Source organism: Sebastes fasciatus, chromosome 1 (genome assembly GCF_043250625.1).
Source record: "Sebastes fasciatus isolate fSebFas1 chromosome 1, fSebFas1.pri, whole genome shotgun sequence".
Lineage (NCBI taxonomy): Eukaryota > Metazoa > Chordata > Actinopteri > Perciformes > Sebastidae > Sebastes > Sebastes fasciatus.
The window spans coordinates 18,822,485-18,843,033 of record NC_133795.1 but is presented as its reverse complement, the minus strand read 5'-3'; the positions used below and the strand labels follow the sequence as shown (position 1 = coordinate 18,843,033).

At 41.6% G+C, this 20,549-nt stretch overlaps 3 protein-coding genes across 8 annotated transcripts; 1 reads left to right on the top strand and 2 right to left on the bottom strand.

Annotated features, from left to right (window-relative positions):
• Positions 1 to 1,485: 1,485 nt before the first annotated feature.
• Positions 1,486 to 6,294, bottom strand: LOC141767898 (proline-rich transmembrane protein 3). Its single transcript, XM_074635632.1, has 3 exons — positions 5,130 to 6,294; positions 3,894 to 4,357; positions 1,486 to 3,279 (listed from the first exon to the last, which is right to left on the bottom strand). Exons 2-3 carry the CDS (start codon positions 4,327 to 4,329, stop codon positions 1,649 to 1,651), a joined length of 2,067 nt encoding a protein of 688 aa, XP_074491733.1. The 5' UTR covers positions 4,330 to 4,357; positions 5,130 to 6,294; the 3' UTR covers positions 1,486 to 1,648.
• A 548-nt stretch (positions 6,295 to 6,842) lies between these two features.
• LOC141767876 (transcriptional regulator QRICH1-like) lies at positions 6,843 to 15,349 on the top strand. 6 transcript variants are annotated; one of them, XM_074635581.1, is made up of 12 exons: positions 6,843 to 7,059; positions 8,372 to 8,634; positions 8,747 to 8,821; positions 9,791 to 9,928; positions 10,013 to 11,200; positions 11,575 to 11,734; positions 11,982 to 12,136; positions 12,225 to 12,339; positions 12,419 to 12,527; positions 12,617 to 12,768; positions 12,865 to 12,955; positions 13,738 to 15,349. In XM_074635581.1, exons 1-12 carry the CDS (start codon positions 6,858 to 6,860, stop codon positions 13,919 to 13,921), a joined length of 2,832 nt encoding a protein of 943 aa, XP_074491682.1. In that variant the 5' UTR covers positions 6,843 to 6,857; the 3' UTR covers positions 13,922 to 15,349. The 6 variants fall into 6 exon arrangements, with proteins under 6 accessions (XP_074491682.1, XP_074491673.1, XP_074491692.1 ...); XM_074635572.1 differs by having other exon boundaries at positions 12,617 to 12,780; XM_074635610.1 differs by having other exon boundaries at positions 6,908 to 7,052; positions 12,617 to 12,780.
• Positions 15,350 to 15,983: 634 nt separating this feature from the next.
• On the bottom strand, positions 15,984 to 19,461 carry LOC141767907 (uncharacterized). Its single transcript, XM_074635644.1, has 2 exons — positions 18,590 to 19,461; positions 15,984 to 17,615 (listed from the first exon to the last, which is right to left on the bottom strand). The coding sequence occupies exons 1-2, from the start codon at positions 18,700 to 18,702 to the stop codon at positions 16,757 to 16,759; spliced, it is 972 nt and encodes a 323-aa protein (XP_074491745.1). The 5' UTR covers positions 18,703 to 19,461; the 3' UTR covers positions 15,984 to 16,756.
• Positions 19,462 to 20,549: the final 1,088 nt, after the last annotated feature.

Genomic DNA, 20,549 nt, shown 5'->3' with positions numbered 1-20,549 from the left:
GGGTATTAAGAAAACATTGGAGGTACTGAGGATTCTGCAGGACCTGGCCATCACCACTAGGAGCCGTAGTTGTTGCTGTAGTATAGCCTTAATGTCCGGTAATGGAGGGCATGTGACTGAGAGCTCAACATCCGCCAACAGCAGAGAGAGTAAATACTTCTCATCCTGCAAGGACACAAACTGAGTAACTCAAAAGCATGTGCACACTTCCATTTTCAACCACAAGAGGGGCCACCATACCTTGATCTCTATGCACAAGTCTCTGTTATAGGGCGCAGTGAGCCTCAGTCCTCCAGAGAGCACTTAAACAGCAAATCCATAACTGCTCCAGATCGATTAAAGGGACTTCCACGTGTCAGACACTGCAATGGTTTTAATTACAGATGAGAAAATAACTCTAAAGCAGCCAATAAAATGCCAGTATGTGAAGTCACTAACCCTTAACTTTGAGATAATTTGCTGTGATACCACCCATCTTCACTACCATCCCAGAGGGGAAGCAGGAAACAGAGGGTGGTGGTAACACAGCATCATACATAGGCTAGTGTTCAATGTGTCTTAATTGACCGACCAATCACAGCCAGTTTGGTGAGGTAGCCTAACCCAGGGGTTCCCAAACATTTCCATGCCAAGGCCCCCCCCCCCAATAACATTATAATGGCCAGGTCTTTAAAAACCCATTGACAATACTACTATTTATTTCTTGGCATAGCATTTCCCCTCATCTTCTTTTCAATTTCAAAAACCACTGTGCTAAGCTATCAGAATGAGACAAGCCAATAGGCTAGTTGTTTCTCAGATAGATTCCTCAGAAAGAAAGAAAAAAGTCAGCTTTCTTGTTATTTTGACCCAGGCTTGTATGAACCTGTTTCAGTGATTAAACTGGGTGTACTTAATCATAAATGCATTGATGCTAGCTATGATAAATTCAACTAAAAAGGCAGTTAAGATTACGTTTTCAAAAAACACATTTCAGTCAAATTGATTTATGAGTATCGTCGGTAGCCTTTGAAGGAGATTAGAACAATAGTAATGCATTTATGAATTGCAAACTTTGCTACACATAAAACAGTTCCAGCTGCAGTTCTCAATGTTTTAATGCAACATTTCTGCACATTCATCAAGGTAACTCATATAAATTCACTTTATTTTATACACAATGAAAACATACAATCATGTTCATTTTTGCAGAAGAAAATAATGCAGCTTTCACTTATTATCAAAGGTGAGCCAAACAAATGCACATGACATTTAATCAGTGAAGAAGCTACGACACTAATCTGATAAGAGAGAGGCGTACTGATTAAAAACTGGTTATAACACTGGCATATAGCAACACACATTATAAAACTCTATCAATTGTGAAATGCTCATAATGTCCACTGGGAATCATTTCCATGCACTTTACTTGTGGATTAAGTTGTGCTAGAAAACACAAACATTGAAATATTTAAGATGGAAGTCAGACGTCACCCTTATATTTTCCAAAACATACACATCTTAATTAATTTGATTACATTCAAGTCAATTTTAAGTAAATCAGTTATTGCTTAGATGAGTCTTGCGAGAGCGTTACTGTCCACATTATGTGATTGTGCCAGTTCATGGAGGCTAGATGATAGACGGTGCTCCTGACATAAGAGACAGCTCAGAGGTCTGTGACTTCGTCTTCACACCAGTCATACTGATACATCCCTGCTGAGTTAAATTCTTCTCCTTGATGTGCAGCAGCTGGAGCTCCAACACTACCATTATAATCAGTTGTGACACTGAGTGGCTGTATCAGCGGGGACGCAGAAATAGGCTCTGTGTCCAACGTCCAATCGTAGCCAAAATAAGCTGGAGGGAGAGTTATTGCACCACCATTTCCATCAGCTGTGTCTGCCATAGTTTGTGTCCAAGAGGGAGGTGGAGATGTGAACAGCCCTTCTGCTACAAGCTGTCCATGGTGAAGGGCGTCGTCAATGCTGCGCCTGAGGTTAATGGGAGACGGAGGCCGCATGTCAAATTCTATAAGTGAAAGAACACATTCGCGCTCACCAACTTTGTGCAACAGTAGTGCAGCCTGAGAGTCAGAGCTGCTAGTGCTGACAGGATCAGGTGTGTAGTCTGGGGATGGCTGATCGTCAAACTGACACATTAAGTTGTTGCTGAAACCTCTTCTAGACAGGTTATACTTTGCCCAGTTGCTTGGCATCAGGTCCTCCCAGGTTCTCTCAGAGTTTTTTAGTGGTCCTTCCTGTATGCTGGCCAAGACCCGACCCCACAATCTGGTCTCGTTCGGCGCTGTAGGCACCTCACTTGTGTCCTGCCCATGATGATCGACCCTTGAATGACCCCCACATTTTGTCCAGAAGATCCAGGATCCCAGGACGAGCAGTGAAAATCCCCAAGCTAACTCAAGAATCCTGGCCCAAAACTGACTGAGCCACCAGCCCCAGCTAAAGCGCCTCCAGTTCCCCAGAAGCCCATAAAGCCAGAGGAGACTATACATCTGCAGGCTGAAGCAGAGAAACCCGAAGAAGGCGCACACCGCTGTTACTCGCTTTGCACGCTTCTCAATCCTCAGTGAAGGAGCCCACTGAGGCAGAGAAGACCAGAGGTGGGGGTGTAGATGAGAAAAAGACTTGATGAGGATTCCCATGCAGAATGGGAGGCCCCAGCAGAGGGAGAGGGTCTGCAGCAACAGAGGGAGAGCGGGGGATAACGTTGGAGAGAAAAGGTCTGCTGCAAGTAATAGAGTGCAATGTGATACAGCCAGCCCTCCAACCACCCACGGGTGCTGGTGCTGCAGCTTCAGCGGGAAAAGTAATAATTTAGACCCTCTGAGTGCGACCAGTGTGAGGGCAACCTGCGCCCACAGGAGGAGCTGCAGAGGAACATTATGGAGCGCAGCCAGCGTGGCACGAGACAGGATCTGACGGGTGCCATAAGGATCAAGTAGAAGGAGGAAGCCACGCAGGCTTCCGCTCAGGATTAGGAGAGCATTTGCCAAAATCAGGGCGTCACGGAGGGGCTGAGGGAGAGTGCACGCACCGACCAGTCCCACAACTGCCAGGGCTGCCATCAATATGAAGAGGCCGGCTGATCCAAAGACGTGTAGCTCCCAGGCAAATGCCAGTGTGCGTCTCATGTCATCCCAGAGCAGATTGGTGCCATTTGTAATAACTACACAAGGACCCAGACTAAGCACACAGGGGCCTGCAGGTCCTGACAGGTTCTGGTTCGTTGTGGGAGTTAACGCATCGTTTTGGACAAAGAGTTTAGGGCTGTCCAAATCTGAAAATGAGAGACAGCGAGAGGGAGAAAGAGGAATACATATATTTAGAATTATGAGAGTATTTCCATATTACATTTGATTTAAAGGCACAGTGTGTAGGATTGGGCGGCATCTAGTGGTGTGGTTGCGGATTGAAACCAACTGAGTACACCTCCGCTCACTCCTCCCTTTCCAAGACTGCGGTAACGTGAGGCGCTGAGTGCAAAATGCTTGTAACGCTGTTCGCCTCGCTCAGAGGCCATCCTTACAATAATAACATTACTTTAGGACAGAAGTCAGACGGTGATTGGCGGTATCATGGATTTCGTAAAAACGTGAAAGCCAGTGTTTGGTTTGTCCATTCTGGGCTACTGTAGAAACATGGTGGCGCAACATGGCGGACTCTGAGAAGAGGACCAGATCCCTATGTAGATAAAAACGGCTCATTCTAAGCTAATGAAAACACAACGATTCTTAGTTTCAGGTGATTATACACTAATGAAAACATAGTTGTGAATATTATATTCCATTTCTGCTAATAGAGCCCCCGAAATGTTACACACTGTTCCTTTAAAGGAAATTAATTAGGAATTTATGACATCTGTTTTGACTTCAATTAACTATGTTTACTTACCCTCCGGAAAATCTTCATTTACTTTGGATGTGTGACTCTCTTTTAAGTGTTCCTCAGTCATTACGTGGCTGCCTTCTTCCTCTGAGATCATGTATACTCTGGAGTGAGTGTATCCTGTAGTGGAAGTATTAGCTTTGTCAGCTGAGTGGTGCAGGGTAAGTGCTGGTGTTGTAGTTAATGTGATTCCAGACTCAGAATGGTTTTCATTGCCAGCTCGCTCAGACTTCTTTGGAAAGACGAGTGTCTGTGATGCTGTACTGTCAACACTGAGTCCACTGCCCTCCACAGAGTCACTGCTGCCCTCCGAGTAGAACATCAATTCACTGCCCGCGCTTCGAGTTATTCGGACTGAGTTGTCCAGTGAATGTGAAATTTGAATAAGGCTTCCAAGTGAAGAGAGAGACAGCGTAATGAAGAGCAAAGATGAACGCCCCATTTTTAACACTTGATATCACGTCCAAAACCTGTAGAACAACATAGAAGAAAGAGAGGAACAGTCAGGTTGACATCAGCCGTAGAAATTACATTAATAGAACGATTCCACTTCAAAATTAGACCCTTATTCTGTATCAACAGGATGCAGTATTGTTACAGTACACTGTTTGATATAATTGTAAAAGACTTAAGATTTTAGCGGTTAGGTAGGTGTGAAGAGTCACACAGATTCCCAGATAATTAATCTTGCGTTTCAATCCTATAAAGGACAATGATTCCCCGGTGTAATCCAGTGGGTTTGCTCACTCCACAACATCTGTGCAGGGTTTGTCTCAGCAGAAATACAACACAGCTTGGAGGTTCACAGCATGAGCCAGTCTGATCTGTCTGTGACCTTTTGATCGCAAATGTTAAGCTGCCACTTCAATGAAATGCAAATCACACGATATAAAAGAAAAAACTGAATAAAATAGACAATAAAGCACAAGTATAATGCTTAATAATGTTATTTTCAGCATGACATAAACATTTTTTTACAGGTGACCTGTATTCCCAAATGCAACCTCAGGTGCAAAGAAAAATGCATCGCATTTGCAATAATAATGTAAAGCATTCAAAAAGCTTTACACACAAGGCTACTTGAAATCTCTAAAACAAGTGGGTGATTATCCAACTATTCCAACTATTAACAGTCATTTCATAACATTACCAAAACACAATATCCCAATGCTAAAACAACCTCTCCCATAAACTAAAGATTACTGAAGAAAAACTCAATAAAACCAAATAACTCAGCTGTACCTGTGTTTCCTTTTAGTGTGGCATCGGTAGCACTCCACCTCTATCTGCAGTACAATCTGATATCTGATGTGGTTCGTAAAGATCATCACAGTGAGGGTTGAACCCGTTGGATTTACAGGTATGCTCACAGCCATCAAGCTGACGTCTTATTCCTATTACCGCACCGGCTGGCTACTTGGCAGCCTCCCAACCTGATGTCACCTGCAAAAAAAACAAAATACAAGGTGCCAATTCTGACAAAAAAAAGCTTGAATGGTTGGTTCTTGTCTTCACATATGTAGATTTTAAAAAAGAAAGTTTAGTTTAGCAAATAATTGACTATAAATAAAAGCCCACAAGCCTCACCTGTCTCTCTCTCCACAACAGTTGTGTTAAGGTAAATCCCTTTCTAAAGGATTACATTAAGTAGCACAAAGTCACATGAAGTGATAAGGTGAAGCCAACTAGACACGCTAATCTATGTTTCATGACAACTCATTAGTTTGAAAAGTATGCACATGTGAGGGATTATGCCAAACATGACATGACATAAGCAGGCTAGATGTTATGCATAGGCCTACTGTACGCTAAAATGTATATGTCTATGTATTAGTCACCATTTAGATGATGTTTTCAGTATCACTTTAAGCAAATTTATTTCAGAACAAAATATTAATATACATATATTACTCCCACCACCACTTCCATCAGAGAGCCCCTGCAGACTGCAGTGAGTGTGGGAATTAACTCCTTCCTCTCCAGTGTGTAGAGGACTCAGCCTATGCACACAGTGGATCTGTGTTGGTCCACCTTAAGACGGGCGAGAGGCAGTTTGTTGTGGAGAGCACTGGGGGAGGCCCTCAGCAGCACATGCCTGGCTCTTTAAGGCAGACTGGGGAAGTTAGATCCTGTTAAAGGTACATGCCTTCAAATCAGCACAACATCCCTGCAAAGAGTTTTAAAACACTGCTGCACTTCATAGATGTGTTTATGTGTCTGTTTTAAATGACTTGCTTTCCAGAGTCCTGTTGCACAGAGTCAAAAATATAGTGATAGAGGTGGTTCTGACAAAAAATAAGGTCCATTTACTAGCTTTCTCCAGAGCTTTCAACCACATCTCATAGGTATTGTGGCCTATAGAGGTTATCGTGAGGTCAATAAACAACAAATTCAGCAAAGTTTGAAGTGAACTGTACATTTTGGTTTCTTCTTTTAGAAATAGTCTATAATGAATGCTCTCCACTCAGATTTAATATCTATCTATCTATCTATCTATCTATAGCCTATATCTATCTATCTTTAGCCTACATCTATCTATCTATCTATCTATCTATCTATCTATCTATCTATCTATATATATATATATATATATATCTGTCCATCCATCTATCTATCAATCTATCTATATATATATAACCTATATATATCCTATATCTATCTATCTATAGCCTACAGTATATCTATCTATCTATCTATCTATCTATCTATCTATCTATCAATCTATCTATGGCCTTTATCTATCTATCTATCCATCCATCCATCCATCTATCTATCTGACTGCATGTTTATGAGTGCATATGTTCCTCTCTGTTATTTCCTCTCTTTCTGTCTTTCAGTGCCAGATAAAAGAAAATTATCATATTGAACGGCTCCAAATCACCAACTATTCATGATGTGAGTTGACTCTGAATTGAATAACCAAACATTGAACTGTGATGAAGCATCATGATTACAGCTTTTGTGTATTGCATGGTGTTGCCTGAGAAGGATGGGAGCTCAGAGGTTGTAGTTAACATCAGCAGCCCGCGGTGGGCCGTCCGTCTCCTGGCAGAGACACAGGAACAGAGCGCAGTCCGGACTGAGAGGAGTCGCGTTGTGTTTTCGGGGCCTACTAACTTCCGTCATTGTGACATATATATCTCACTGGATATAAACACAGAGGAGGTTAATAGTAAGCTTATAGTAAAACCACTCAAGATCTAACTGGATATCTCTACTGGAGCTGTGAAACTAGTGTTCTCCCTCTGAAAGCAGAGAGACGTCAGACCTCGCCTCAGCCCGCCGCCTCCTCCTCCTCGCTGCTGTTACATCTTCTATCTCCATCTAATCGTTGTTTTGCGGGGTTTCACCGCCGCGTCCCGCATTATGTAGCTGACTGAACGGAGTGCTTGTGCTAGTAGCTCTTAGACGATTATCGGCTTTTTCACTTTTAAACACCGTGCCTTGGCGGAAAGGAGAGGATTTCGTTTTTATTTAAGGTAGCATGACAGGATCCAGACGAGCCGTCGAGCTAGCACGATGCTAACCAGCTAACGTTAGCATGACGCTAAGCTAACGTTAGCATTGTGTTAGCTTAGCGTGTTATGTTGTGTTTGCAATGAATGGACTGTTTACTTTCATGTTTGTTAACTTATGTTATGTAGATTAATTGCATAATTCACAGTATATATATATATATATATGTGTGTTTAACACAGTTAGCCGTTGTTAGCAAGCCAACTGTCCATAACAGTGCCATTGCTAGCATGGTGAAGCTAGCTATGCTAACCACTAGCTGTAACGTATTATTAAAACAATCAGGACATAAAAGTCAGCCACATGTATTATTGATGCTTTATAAACATTTAACTTTGTATATTATAACAGCTTACTGTGAGCTGTGACTGTGATGCTGCACTAGTGTAAAGTTGTGTATAAAATGAATGGACTGTTTACTTTCATGTTTTGTTAACTTATGCTGTGAAGAAATATGTAGATTAATTGCATAATTCAGTTTATATATATATATATATATATATATATAAATATATGTTAAACACAAGTTAACGTCACAAAACAGTGGCTTGTTAGCATGGTGAAGCTAACTATGCTAACCAGTAGCTGTAACGTATTATTAGACAATCAGGACATAAAAGTCAGGCAAATGTATTATTGATGCTTTATAAACATTTAACTATAAGTTCCTTTCGTACTATAATAACGCACTGTGAGCTGTGACTGTGATGCTGAACTAGTGTAAAGTTGATTGAAGCCTAGCATAGTCATAATGTGGCCTGTGTGCTATGTTATTATAAACGTCCCCCTTATTTAACTAATAGGGGGTTTAAATTACATTATTTAGCTAATTATGTCTTGTTTATGTAATTGCACTGTCCCCTCTTCATTGGATCTTTATTATAGATGCTTTAAATACAGTATAAATATGAGCTGTTTTTGCACTTGATTTGATTCTCACATGTTTGTAAATGTGTGTCTCTCTCCAGGTCATTTGAGGATGAACGAGCAGGACAGTGGGGTGGTCTCCTTTGATGAGTATGTGCGGCAGAAGGCCCGCACTGTGCCTCAGCACAGGATGAAGGAGTTCCTGGAGTCCCTCTCCAAGGGCCCAGAGGTGCTGCAGGAGTTCAGCCAGCAGGGAGGGGCACCCACCACCACAGCCATGGTGTACCAGCAGCAGCAGGATACCAACTGTGTCTACGCAGACAGTACAGAGGTAGCTGGCTCTCTCTTAGAGCTGGCTTGTCCGGTAAGAGCAGGTCCCCTCTTCCATTATGGGTTGTTAATGTTGAATTATATTACTGTCCTCTTCACTGTGGCGCAATCTGCTGCACTTCTTATATGGGCATGCTTTATAACAGGTACAGGTGAGCTCGGAAGAGATTTCACCTCATCTGTCTGTGCATCAAGAGTCTGAACAGCAGCTTCAGGTGCAGGTTAGTGCATATACCGATGTCGGTTCTCGTACTATGACATACGATGGCTATATTCCGAATCGCATATTTTTTAGTTTTTACTTTTAGTACATAAAGCAGCTGCCGTCACAAAGTACGTACTGTTGCATGCAGTATGCATACAAATGGGACATACTACTTCGTCATAACATTTCGTCTTGAACTTTGACCCTCTTGCTCATATACTGTATCTGATTGTGGATCAGAATAGCCAGAAAAGCATGCTGGCTTGCATACTGCAAAATGTGACCGGATGCAGTAGTACATCCTGGTATTTTTTGACATACTGCATTTGACATACTATGTATTGGGACATAGATCTTTTTCTGGCATACTGCCGTAGTATGGTAGTTTGGGTATTGGAACGCACAGCATGTTGAAATTGCACAAGACGTGTGTGTGGGGGCCTGCAGGGTCCAGAAACTGTCATTACTCACTGCCAAGAGGAAAACAAATGAGAAGGCGGTGTGGTGTTTGAGTTTATAAGTTAAAGTTAAGCTGCAGTGAAGTAGCTTTGCTCCCTCAGCTCTGATACTTTCACTCAGATGTGGCTGCACTTGTCTGTCACTATGTCCTTAACATTTTAAATCCTTTAAATATGACCTAAGCCAATTGTGGACAAGAGACAACTACTCTGTTGTGGATTTTCACTTTAACAAAAAACAACACGGTTCTGTAACTTTCTCTGTGGAAAGGAATCAGTTTGTTAAATTCACTGATACACTGTGACATGTAGACTGTTTTACCTGCTTAGTATTGATCGTTTTTGTATTAGTGCAGCTTCACATTTTATTATCAGAAATGTCATAATTATTTTCTAGATAAACTCACTTTATCATCTAAATTAAAAATGTTATATAGAAAAAAGTGTCAGTGAACAGTAAAGAAAGTCATTTCATTTTATGACTGCTGACATGCCTGATTATTTTTCAATCTCTCCCTCTGTGCCAGGTTCAGATTCAGGAGCAGCAGGGCCAAACAGTTGGCCAGGTTCTTCAGGTGGCCTCGCCCTCTCAGCAGGACCTGCAGGGAATCTCAACAGCCCATTTTGTCCAACAGGGAGAGCTCACAGAGGAGCAGCAGCAGCAGGTACGGGGTTTATTTAAACAGTCACCCATATCAAGTGCATCCATGTGATGCTGGTTTGTGACAATGTCGACTTTTTTTCCACAGATTCAGGCGCAGCTGGTTGCCGCTGTAGCTGGAGGACAACAAATCCAGTTACAAGGAACGCAGCATATTCAGCTGCCAGGCGGTCAGCAAATTCAACTTCAGGCTGGCCAACATATTCAGCTACAGGGTGGCCAACATATTCAATTACAGGATGGCCAGCAAATTCAGCTACAGGGTGGCCAACAAATTCAGCTACAGGGTGGCCAACAAATTCAGCTACAGGGTGGCCAACAAATTCAGCTACAGGGTGGCCAACAAATTCAGCTACCAGGCGGCCAGCAAATACAGCTACAGGGCGGCCAACACATTCAGCTACCGGGTGGCCAGCAAATTCAGCTACAGGGCGGCCAACACATTCAGCTACCGGGTGGCCAGCAAATTCAGCTACCGGGCGGCCAGCAATTTCAGCTACAAGGTGGCCAACAAATTCAGCTACAGAGTGGCCAACAAATTCAGCTACCAGGTGGCCAACAAATTCAGCTACAGAGTGGCCAGCAAATTCAGCTACCAGGTGGCCAACAAATTCAGCTACAAGATGGCCAACAGATCCAGATTCAGACCATAGAGGCCATGTCTCCTTCACAGCAGCAAGACTCTCCCAGGGAGGCAGAGAGGAGGTCCGCCACTGTCTCAACTGTTCTCCAACCTGCCAAGAAGCGTAAGGTGGATGTACCTGTAGCTGTGTCGTATGCTGTTCCACAGGGCCAGCAGGTGGCCACGGTTCTAGCCATCCCTCAAGGGCAGCAGCAAAGCTATGTGTCGCTACGACCAGATTTGCTCACAGTTGACAGCGCTCAGCTGTACAGCACTACAGGAACAATCACGGGTCCCACAGGTGAGACCTGGACCATCCCCGTGTACTCCACTCCACAGCAGCAGGGGGTGACTCACATTGCCATACCACAGGAATACAGCCAAATGCAAGTTACCACCACCAACGGTAAGGACAAACTGTCCTCCAGTTCCTCATCAAGGTCCGCAAATTTGCAGTCGGCCTCCGCCGGGACACAGGAAGAAATAGTACAGACCCTGTTCCCAGCGCAGTTCATGAACGGCAACATTCACATCCCTGTGGCGGTGCAGACTGTAGGAGGGACGTACAACACTGCACAGTCGGTGCACATATGGGACCCAAATCAACAGCAGAACCAAGGAGAGGAGGGGCAAGAGCAGCAGCTCCATCTGCAGGTTCAGACTGACTTTTTCACTAACTGAGTTTGTCCTATGCTGGGTACCCTGTTTTTCCATAGCTCAATGCATAAAATGGATAAACAATTAATCTCAATTAATCCCTGGTTAATTATACTATGAACCTTTTCATTGCCATTCTGTTGCGAGGGCAACAGCTTTGGTCCAAGTCTACTTCCTGTCAGCTACTGCTTTAACAAGTATTGCAACAGGAAATACAAAGGGGCCCATTTAAAAAGATTATGTTGTTCAGTTTGAAAAGGTCTGTTATCTAGCGGAATTATCATCATGTGATTACAAAGATGAGTTTTATCCTTGCCGCCGTCTTTCCCAGAAATCCTCAACTGTGACGCTTTTATTTCGGTCTCGTGCAGGGTCACATAGAAACAGAGGGTCATGACGAACCGCCTACAGAGATTATGGTTCCTATCTGCCTGAAGCCAGAAGAAGGCCTGGAGGTCTGGCGCCTTTGGGTGGAGAGAAAAAACGCGGAGCTAAACAAGCAGGAAAAGACAAAGCTCGCACCCATAGGACGTAAGTCAACCAATAAGTATTTAAACACGCATGTGAAATTTGTCAACAACATTGATATCTATCATTTCCTATACTTAATCAAACCATTGGAAGCAATGAAATGTCAGTTTTGATTCCTGATGTATTCGCTGTTCATATTGTGCTCATTAATAACTTTTATTCTGGTTGACACTGAGAAATAAGCATGTAAACGTTATGGTGCTAATAAAAACGTTGCCTCTGCTCATCTGTCTGTGGCCGCGTACAGGTCGTCAGCCCCTGCGTTTTCAAGAAGACTTGGTGTCCAGCGCAGTAGCGGAGCTAAACCTGGGTCTTTCCCTGATGACGCAGGAGGCGCGAGGATCTGACGAAGAGCAATTCACATCCGATGTTCTATATTATGTGTTCTTGTGCATACAAAAGGTTGGTATCCCCATGCTCAAACAGTGTCATGCCAAAAGGCTGTCTACTTGAAGTTTTAACCTGCACGTTTGTTTTTTGTTGTTTTTAGTATCTCTCCGAAAATGGACGCGTGGATGATATTTTCTCTGATCCATATTACACACGTTTTTGTGGGTGTTTACACAAAATCCTGAATGGTTGGAGACCCAGTGTCCATCCTTTAGGTAAGACAGAATCAACATTTCCATTTTTTTATTTAATTCTATAGAAAAAGGGATTGCTCATTGTGTGTTTTCATTTTAGGTTACGTTATCCCAAGTCATGTGACCGAGGAGATGTTGTGGGAGTGTAAACAGCTTGGTGCACATTCACCAGCCACATTACTCACAACGCTAATGTATTTCAACACTAAGTGAGTAACCGCGTCTCACCTGGATCAGTTCTTTTTAAATGACACAGACGTGTATTTGAGATCTAATCACTGTGTGTGGTTTGTCACAGGCATTTCCACCTGACGACACCTGAACAGCACATGAAAGTAGCGTTCTCTAAGGTCCTAAGACACACGAGGAAGAACCCCGCTAACGCCAAGGACAAAGCAACCAGTATCCGCCTTCTCAAAGGACAAGGTCCAAACAGCGCAGCACAGAAAGGTGCTCAATACAGTAAGCCTCATGTGCAAGTCTTTGCTATGAGTCGCCGCCTTTGACAGCAGAAGTTGCTGACCTGTTGTGTGACATCTGTTTCAGGAACTGATGACATGTATGAAGAGCAGATCGAGGATCCTGAGAATCCTCTTCGCTGCCCCATTAAACTTTATGACTTTTATCTCTTCAAATGGTGAGTGACACTCAATCACATAAATCCTGCGTAACTGGATCATTCTTCACTTTAGATATAGCCAAAAGGTATAATGACTGTTTTATGAATTAAGTCTGGTCTGGTTTTGAAGGCCGCGATATAACGGTATAACGTTACTGTCGGAATGGGCTGTCTGACGGCGAGGTAAAGCGGCTGTGGACGGAAGCGGCAGAAAAACGTATTTTAGCCGCCTAAAAAAAATCTATCAGTTCAAGTGTATATATATTTTCAATATTTTAACCGCTTTACCTCGCCATCGGACAGCCTTTTCCGACGGGGAACTGAAGCCGTTAGATTGTGGTCTTCAAAGCCACCAGACTCAATTCACAAAAACATAATTTTAACCTCAAGGAACAAGGGAGTTGCTGGTTTACCGCTGCATTAATTGGTTAGTTGGTGTTATTTTGTAACGCGCGTCCACACAGCAGTACATTGCTTTGCTTCCGTCTGCTTCTCCAAACTGGGAGCATGTCGATCGCCATTTAAGTTATTGTATGTAACGTTTATACACTGACTATAATGATATACTGTGTGTATATATAGCAGCGTCATCATTCAGTAACCTACCTCAGGTCACATGGGAAAACGTTTTTAGAAGGCTTTGGGGAAAACAGCATTTTGACACTAAAACATACAAACTTTGACCAAAATTTGAATGTTTGGATTTGAATACATAAAAAACACCACTATAAAGCTAGAGAACAATATAAATAACAAAAAAATAATTGACCCATCGTTTTAACTCCTTTCTCTTTTTCCAGTCCTCAAAGCGTTAAGGGACGCAACGACGCATACTACATGACTCCAGAGCCTGTCGTCGCACCGAACAGCCCGATGTGGTACTCATCCCAGCCCCTCACAAGTCAGCAAGTGGAGCACGTGTTGGCCCGCATCATTGTGGTACGAGAGATACAGGAGATCATCGGTGTGGACATCATGAGCTAAACTGAGAGGACGACTGGACTCGTGGGAACTTGTTCTCCAGTCACTGATTGTTGACTATGCAGTATCCATCCTGACTCTATAAACCTCAATGACCATCATCTCAAATCAAAGGGAACAATCATTATTTCTCTCAGAGGAGTGCATCGCGACAGCAAAGATTTTTTTTTTCTCTTCTTACATTTTCTGTTTTCAGCTGATGGGTCGGACTGTTCTTTCTCTTGACTACCTTTGTAAGCCATTGCCTCTGTAACCTTTAAACTGGCAAGTAAGGGAGGCGATAGTCTCACCACTGCTGGACTCTGATTGACCTCCTGCCCTCTGAGCTCTGCAGAGGTTTCCTGTAAAAGTGTCGATATGATATGAGGATATTTAACCTTTCACTTCTTAACCTCACAGACCATTTACCACATCGTGCATCTCTTCAAAGTCCCACTATGATACATGACATCTTAATGAACAATTACAGGGACCACAACCTTTTTTTGTATACGGACTGCATTTTGGATCACGTATTGATACGTTCAAAGCTGAAGAACTTGTGCCTGTTTTCAAAAATGACGTTATAATTCATGCTTGTGGATCATTGAGTGAGTTGAACCTCAGATATTCACAAGGTCAAAGTGCTATATTGTAGTCATTCTTTCTCAGGTCAAAGCTAGTGATTTAAACACCCATCAAGGATTTTTTGCCAACTTCTTCCTGTATGTATGTATTAGGTTATTAAACAGGACATGCAGATAGAAACGCCTTTGTTTAGCTAACACAGTATTAATCCTTGTATCAAAAGTCATGAGAAGCAATTCAAAAATGAAAAGTATAAAGCGCTGTGTTGTCTGTGAAAATGCAACTCTTGACATTTGAAATGAGGATTAGTTGTGGGCCTTTTTCAAAAATAACTTGTCACACCATCAGCATCCATAAGCCTGGTGGTGCCTCCCATGAGATGACATGTACGATTGGGATTACTACATTGACAAAAATAGTTGTGATAAAGTTCTGCTTCATTTGTTTATTACTAAAAATGAGTTGGATAGCACTGTACAGTCATTTACCGCTTGATAATTTTACATAACCTCACAACATCTTTGTAGGCCAACCAGAAAGTTAGCATCGCACTGGGTCCCTCGACAAAAAGCCAATGGGATATTCCAGCTATAACAGCTGTGTCATCTCACGAATCCATCTCGTCAAATAGAAATGATGGAAAAGCATCGTAAACCACAAAACAGAATTCAGCGAGTCAGCATACAGACAAGTTTGACAGCAGGACGCTACGTTTAAGGATGTTTTTTTACTCCGGTTCGAACTTTTTAACTGAAGTCCGAGTGATTAATCAGCATCATTTAGACTCTGATGTCTGGAGGTTGGCATCATTGACTGTGATTATTAAAATTGGCTTTTCACATATAAACAATTTAAAATTGTGAATTTGGCTGAACTTTTTAAACATAAATGACTGGGGGTTGAGGAGTTATGACCTCTGACCTCTGCGGTGGGTAATATCACAGAAGGCCTACTCATAAAATGCACTTACTTCACCGATACCGCCTCTCACTCCAAACTAAATTGAAAAGTTGGCAGCCCTGTTAGTGTTAGATAGTCACATCATTATAGACTAGTATGCTGGTCTGTTATTAACATTATATAAATAGATAGATAGTAACTTTATTAATCCTGAGGGAATTTCAAGTTTCCAGCATCACAGTTCCATAGTGCAAAAACATGTTAGTAAAAAGATATATACTAAATAAACTAATAAGAAAATATAACCTCCATACTAAAAAAAATTAGCAGCTCAAGATTTGTCATAATGTTCAAATACTTTGTCCAGCTTTGCTATATATAAATTTAAAGGCAGCAACAGATAAGTGTCCTCACCTGATCTGTGCTATGTTATATTGGTATAATGTCATTAAGTAGATTTTACAAATTCAAACTTTTATCACTTTGTACTACTGTGAGCTGACCAGAAAGAAGTAGAATACAACCTCCCCCCAACAGCAAACACTACAATTAACATCCTCAAATGTAAAAAACACCCAATCACTTAGACACACACAAATTCCCATAAAATAAGTTTATTAAAATGAAAGGGATAGTTTGGATGACAGGAGTTACCACAAGGAAACTAAGCAATGTACAGCTGTGGACGGGGGCAGCAGCAAAACGTATTTTAGCCACCTAAAAAAAAAATCAATATCAGTTTAAGTGTACTCTATATTTAGAATATTTCCACCGCTTTACTGTCCGACAACCCTTCACAACGGAACCGAAGCCATCATCTATGCGCTCTTCAAACCAGACTCCTTTGACAAAAACAGTCATTTTACCTGGCAGAACACAGGAGTTTCTGGTGCAGGTTCTCAGGAATGTCTTGACTTCTCTCACCTGAGCCAGAAGAGGAACCATACACCTTGACAACGCTTTCTGTTCCTAAAATTGTGGAGCATCAGGGACCTGAGGCTATCCTGGCCAGCGCGGCCTTTTCAGAGGAGCAACAGAGGGCCATTCAGGTGGCAACAACTGACCAACCCAAACTGGCATTTGTTAAGGAGAGGCTGACTGCCAGCAACTTTGGAGCTCTCCTCAAGTCCAAGCGTGTGACTGCTTCACTTCTGCTTCTTCTTCTGGGGCAGAAACAAGCACTGGATGGTGTTTTGTCTGTACAGAGGGGGACTGGCATTCACCACTGCAACACAGATGCCAGTCCAGGAGTCAGGCTTGTGGCTCTCTCCATCAGGATTGTTGGGAGCATCTCCAGATGGTCTGGTGGCGTCTTCCATGGTGCTGGATGTGAAGTGTCCCTATGGGGAAATGACTATTACTGATGCAAACTTACAGACGCCTCTTTCCCAATGTAAATCTATGGGAAGAAGTCTTTTTGGGCCCAGCGGCATCACGTGACGGACACGGAAGTTGTAATTCCACCGTTTGTCCGCTATGTAAAATTCGCTTCAAAGCCCGGCGCACTTCCTGGGGGCTCGATAGAGCACCTCTAAAAAGGAGCCTGTGAAGAACCGCTATGAATGTTATCGACACATTCCTGACAGCGCGTACGCTGCAGTGGAAGAGCGCAGCCAGGTGCAGGTGTGTGTAGTTGTGACGGAGTTTCATGAGGGTCATGAAAATCTGGTCTTCAAGATTGAGTTCTTTGGGTCTCCAACCAGCTTGGTATGTAATGGAATCTTCATAACGAGCAACAAATTGACACACAGCACCGAAGGTCTCTTTATCTGGTAATCCCGTCTCCATCCGAAGAACACTTTCACTCAGCTGAGACGCAGAATACCTGTCACGACTGTAACTCTGCTTTTCCTTGAGAGACATCAGCTCTGCTCTGGACTGCTCTAGCTGGATCTCAAGCTGAATCCTATATCTTCGTTCAGACTGCAGTTCTTCTTCAACCGTTATACTACATGATGGTTCCTCCAGATTGTTGGTAAATGGTTGAGGATCCTCCACAGCTTCCTCCTTAACAGTCACAAGCTGTATAGCTCCTTCCTCCACTTCATCCATCTCTATTGGAGCCAATTCGTTCCAATCAGGGTTTCCATCCCTCAAGCAGTAGGAATGATCTTCAGTCTTTTGTCTAACGGGGATTTCCTTTGGGAATAAAACAGGGGCTTTCTTTTTTCCTGAAGGAAAATGACAACTACAGATGCGGGAGTGGGGACTGGGCTTCCTGTCAGCTCGCCTGGGGGGGGGGAAGTTGAAGATATATAATATTAGTTTCATGAAGTTACACCTTCACACATAAGAGCACTAAGTCTGCAATAACCAAGTGCACAAATTCAAGATTCAAGCGCTTTAACGTCATTGTGTAGTACAACGAAATTAGATTGTGACAATCCCATAGGTGCTAATGAAAAGATAATACAATAAAGAAAGAGATATTGCAATATAAATATAAAAATAATACAATATAAAAATACAATATGTATATTGATGAGATCAGAATCAGAATCAGAATGGTGTTTATTGCCAGGTGTAAGAGGTATATACTAGGAATTTTCTTTGGCTTTGTTGGTGCAAGACAAACTGTATAATAACAAAAGAATAGATAAAAACGTTAGAATAAAATAATAAAAATGTACAATTTAAAAATAAGCTATAAAATGACAGTTTTGCCAGATTATTGCACAAAGTGTCCGTCAGATAATTATATAATTATTGCACAGCATCATAGAATTATTGCACAGAGTGATGAGCATGTTATTGCACATGTCCGTAACAGTAGATTTAGACACAAATATCAGGGTGCACACTAAATCAATTATTAATATAATGCTCCCACAATTTACACCTGCAGTAATTGCAAGATTATAATGGTTACATTTCTTCATTAATGCATTTTTCAGTATGTCAACTATGATTTCTATTAGTAATGGTTAAACTTCATAATTATTGCATAATTATCTTCAAACAAAGTAGCATTTTTAGTTATTGATTTATTTACTTTATGCAGAGCTTTCCAAAAGCGACCTGACAATTAATATTAGTGAGCATCAGATGTCAGTTTAAGGAATTGTTTCTCTGGTTATGCAAAATGTTATGGTTGTTTCAAGAAAATCCTGTGATATGTTAAAACACTACTGACGTTGTGCATCATGACAGTTTCACCCTGACCATGTAAAGCCAGTCAGTGAGGTGTTGTCATGGTGAGCTCACCTGATGGACCGAACCCAGAGTCTCCACCGGACAACATCCGTCGGGAACCGATAAAACGAGCAGATCCCATACGATGACTTGTGGCTGCATCTCGGGGCAAAGCAGCAAACCATCGCCTGGCTCTATAGGGTAGCTAAGTAAGCTACCATCTGAAGGACAAAACTACAACTGGAAATGACAATACATTGATAAATCTAAAAAGTTGTAAAGTTTGAGTTACAGTAGTTTACAGGATCTTGAGTACATCCATGTGAACCGTTGTTTACAGTCCGAAAACCCGGAAATGAGTTAGCATTCCTGCACTTCCGGTTCCCTGGTCTGGAAGTCAATGGGCTTTTTGAATGGGCTTTCTGGTTAGATGCTTGAAATAAGGTCTGTGGCGAACACATGATTAATAGATTTAAAAGTTTTGTTCTGCGATATAAATTCGTTAATAAATATCCCACTAGTGCACTTGGAAGCGTTTAAGTGTCATAAAAAAGGCGATTGCTATATCAAGTGGCTAAATGAGACTACTATACGTCATCACGCAGACTCCGTACGTCATGACGTTGACTAGTCCATCTCGTCGATGTAGTTCGCTTTTTACTTCTGTCTGATTGATTTCACGCTTCAGAAAAATCGTAAACGTGGTGTTCATTTGTGAATATTAAATTGTTGAACAAAACGTGTACGTTTTGTTGGCCACAGAGTTTAACTTCTGCAGTAATCGAGGGGAACCAATGCGATGCTAACTTCCTGGTTGGCCTACAAAAACACGTCATCCCTGCTGTGAAGCGCTTACGTGTCCGACGTGATGACGTTTCTTCTTCTATGTGTTTTGCAAATCAACTGCATACCACCACCTACTGTATCAGAGTGTGTAGAGTCATGACATATTATCTGAATACTGATGAGTAAAGAAAGAAAAATGTTATATATATATATTTATATATATAAATATATATAAATATATATATATATATATATACTCAAGTGGAAAAATTATATTGCACAGTATTATATTTATATATATAATACTGTGCAATATCATTTTTCCACTTGTGCAATTTTGTTAATAGTCTGTTTATTGTCAATACTGTATATACTGCTCCTATTTTTATACTTCCTTCTATTCAAATGATGATTTCCCTGAAGTCCTGTCCTGTGCGCAGTAATGTTTTTAAACTCCACCCCTGCCCTGTCTCATGTACTCTATTTCCTCATGTCTCCCTCTCTGAATTATATTTATTCCAATGAATCATAATGTGTTCTACATCTCCCAGGGTGTTACACCACTGACACCGATTTGATTGACTTTTCCCAAATAAATAAAACGTGGATTGGGTACCTGCATGCCTGAACCTTAGTTGTATTGTGATTACCTCCTCTCTACGGTAACAATATATTCCTTTAAACTGTTTAACCTGAATTGACTTTTGTATATGATAATGTTTCCCTTTATTTTCTGTATCCCATTCCTTCTACCAAGCATTAATTATGGCTGTTCTAATTAATGATTTTACTACTTTAATATTTTTTTTTGTCAGATACTTTAAAAGCCTTCTTTGCCAGTTTATCTGCTTGTATACTACCTTTAACATTGATATAATGTTAATGTAATAAAGAATTTTATTTAATTAATAACTAATTGTACAATAAAAATAGCCCTTCATAATAAGAGCTTGATGTGAATTTCTATCATGAGATCTTCTCTGACCGTTCACCTTGATGACAAAACCTCTGAGAGCTGCTGAATCTGAGCAAATGACTGATTTTAAAGGCTGTGCTTGTTTATCCACTGAAGGCAAAAATTCACTAGTGGGGTATTTATTGACGAATTTTATGTTGTAGAACAAAAACCCATTCAAAAAATCCATTGACTTTGAGACGATGGAACCGGAAGTACAAAAATGTTAACTCATTTCTGGGTTTAGGACTCATTCCTGTAGCACTCTATAGCCCGTCATATTACAGTATA

Excerpts from the sequence above, each read along its gene's own strand:
- LOC141767898 (XM_074635632.1), bottom strand. The coding sequence starts at position 4,329 with ATGGGGCGTTCATCTTTGCTCTTCATTACGCTGTCTCTCTCTTCACTT. Across the intron at positions 3,280-3,893 it reads AAATGAAGATTTTCCGGAGG|ATTTGGACAGCCCTAAACTC; the intron begins GTAAGTAAACAT and ends TCTCATTTTCAG.
- LOC141767876 (XM_074635572.1), top strand. The coding sequence starts at position 6,858 with ATGGTGTTGCCTGAGAAGGATGGGAGCTCAGAGGTTGTAGTTAACATC. Across the intron at positions 11,735-11,981 it reads AAAGCTCGCACCCATAGGAC|GTCGTCAGCCCCTGCGTTTT; the intron begins GTAAGTCAACCA and ends GGCCGCGTACAG. Across the intron at positions 12,340-12,418 it reads ACCCAGTGTCCATCCTTTAG|GTTACGTTATCCCAAGTCAT; the intron begins GTAAGACAGAAT and ends TTTTCATTTTAG.
- LOC141767907 (XM_074635644.1), bottom strand. The coding sequence starts at position 18,702 with ATGGTTTGCTGCTTTGCCCCGAGATGCAGCCACAAGTCATCGTATGGG. Across the intron at positions 17,616-18,589 it reads CTCTGGGTTCGGTCCATCAG|GCGAGCTGACAGGAAGCCCA; the intron begins GTGAGCTCACCA and ends CCCCCCCCCCAG.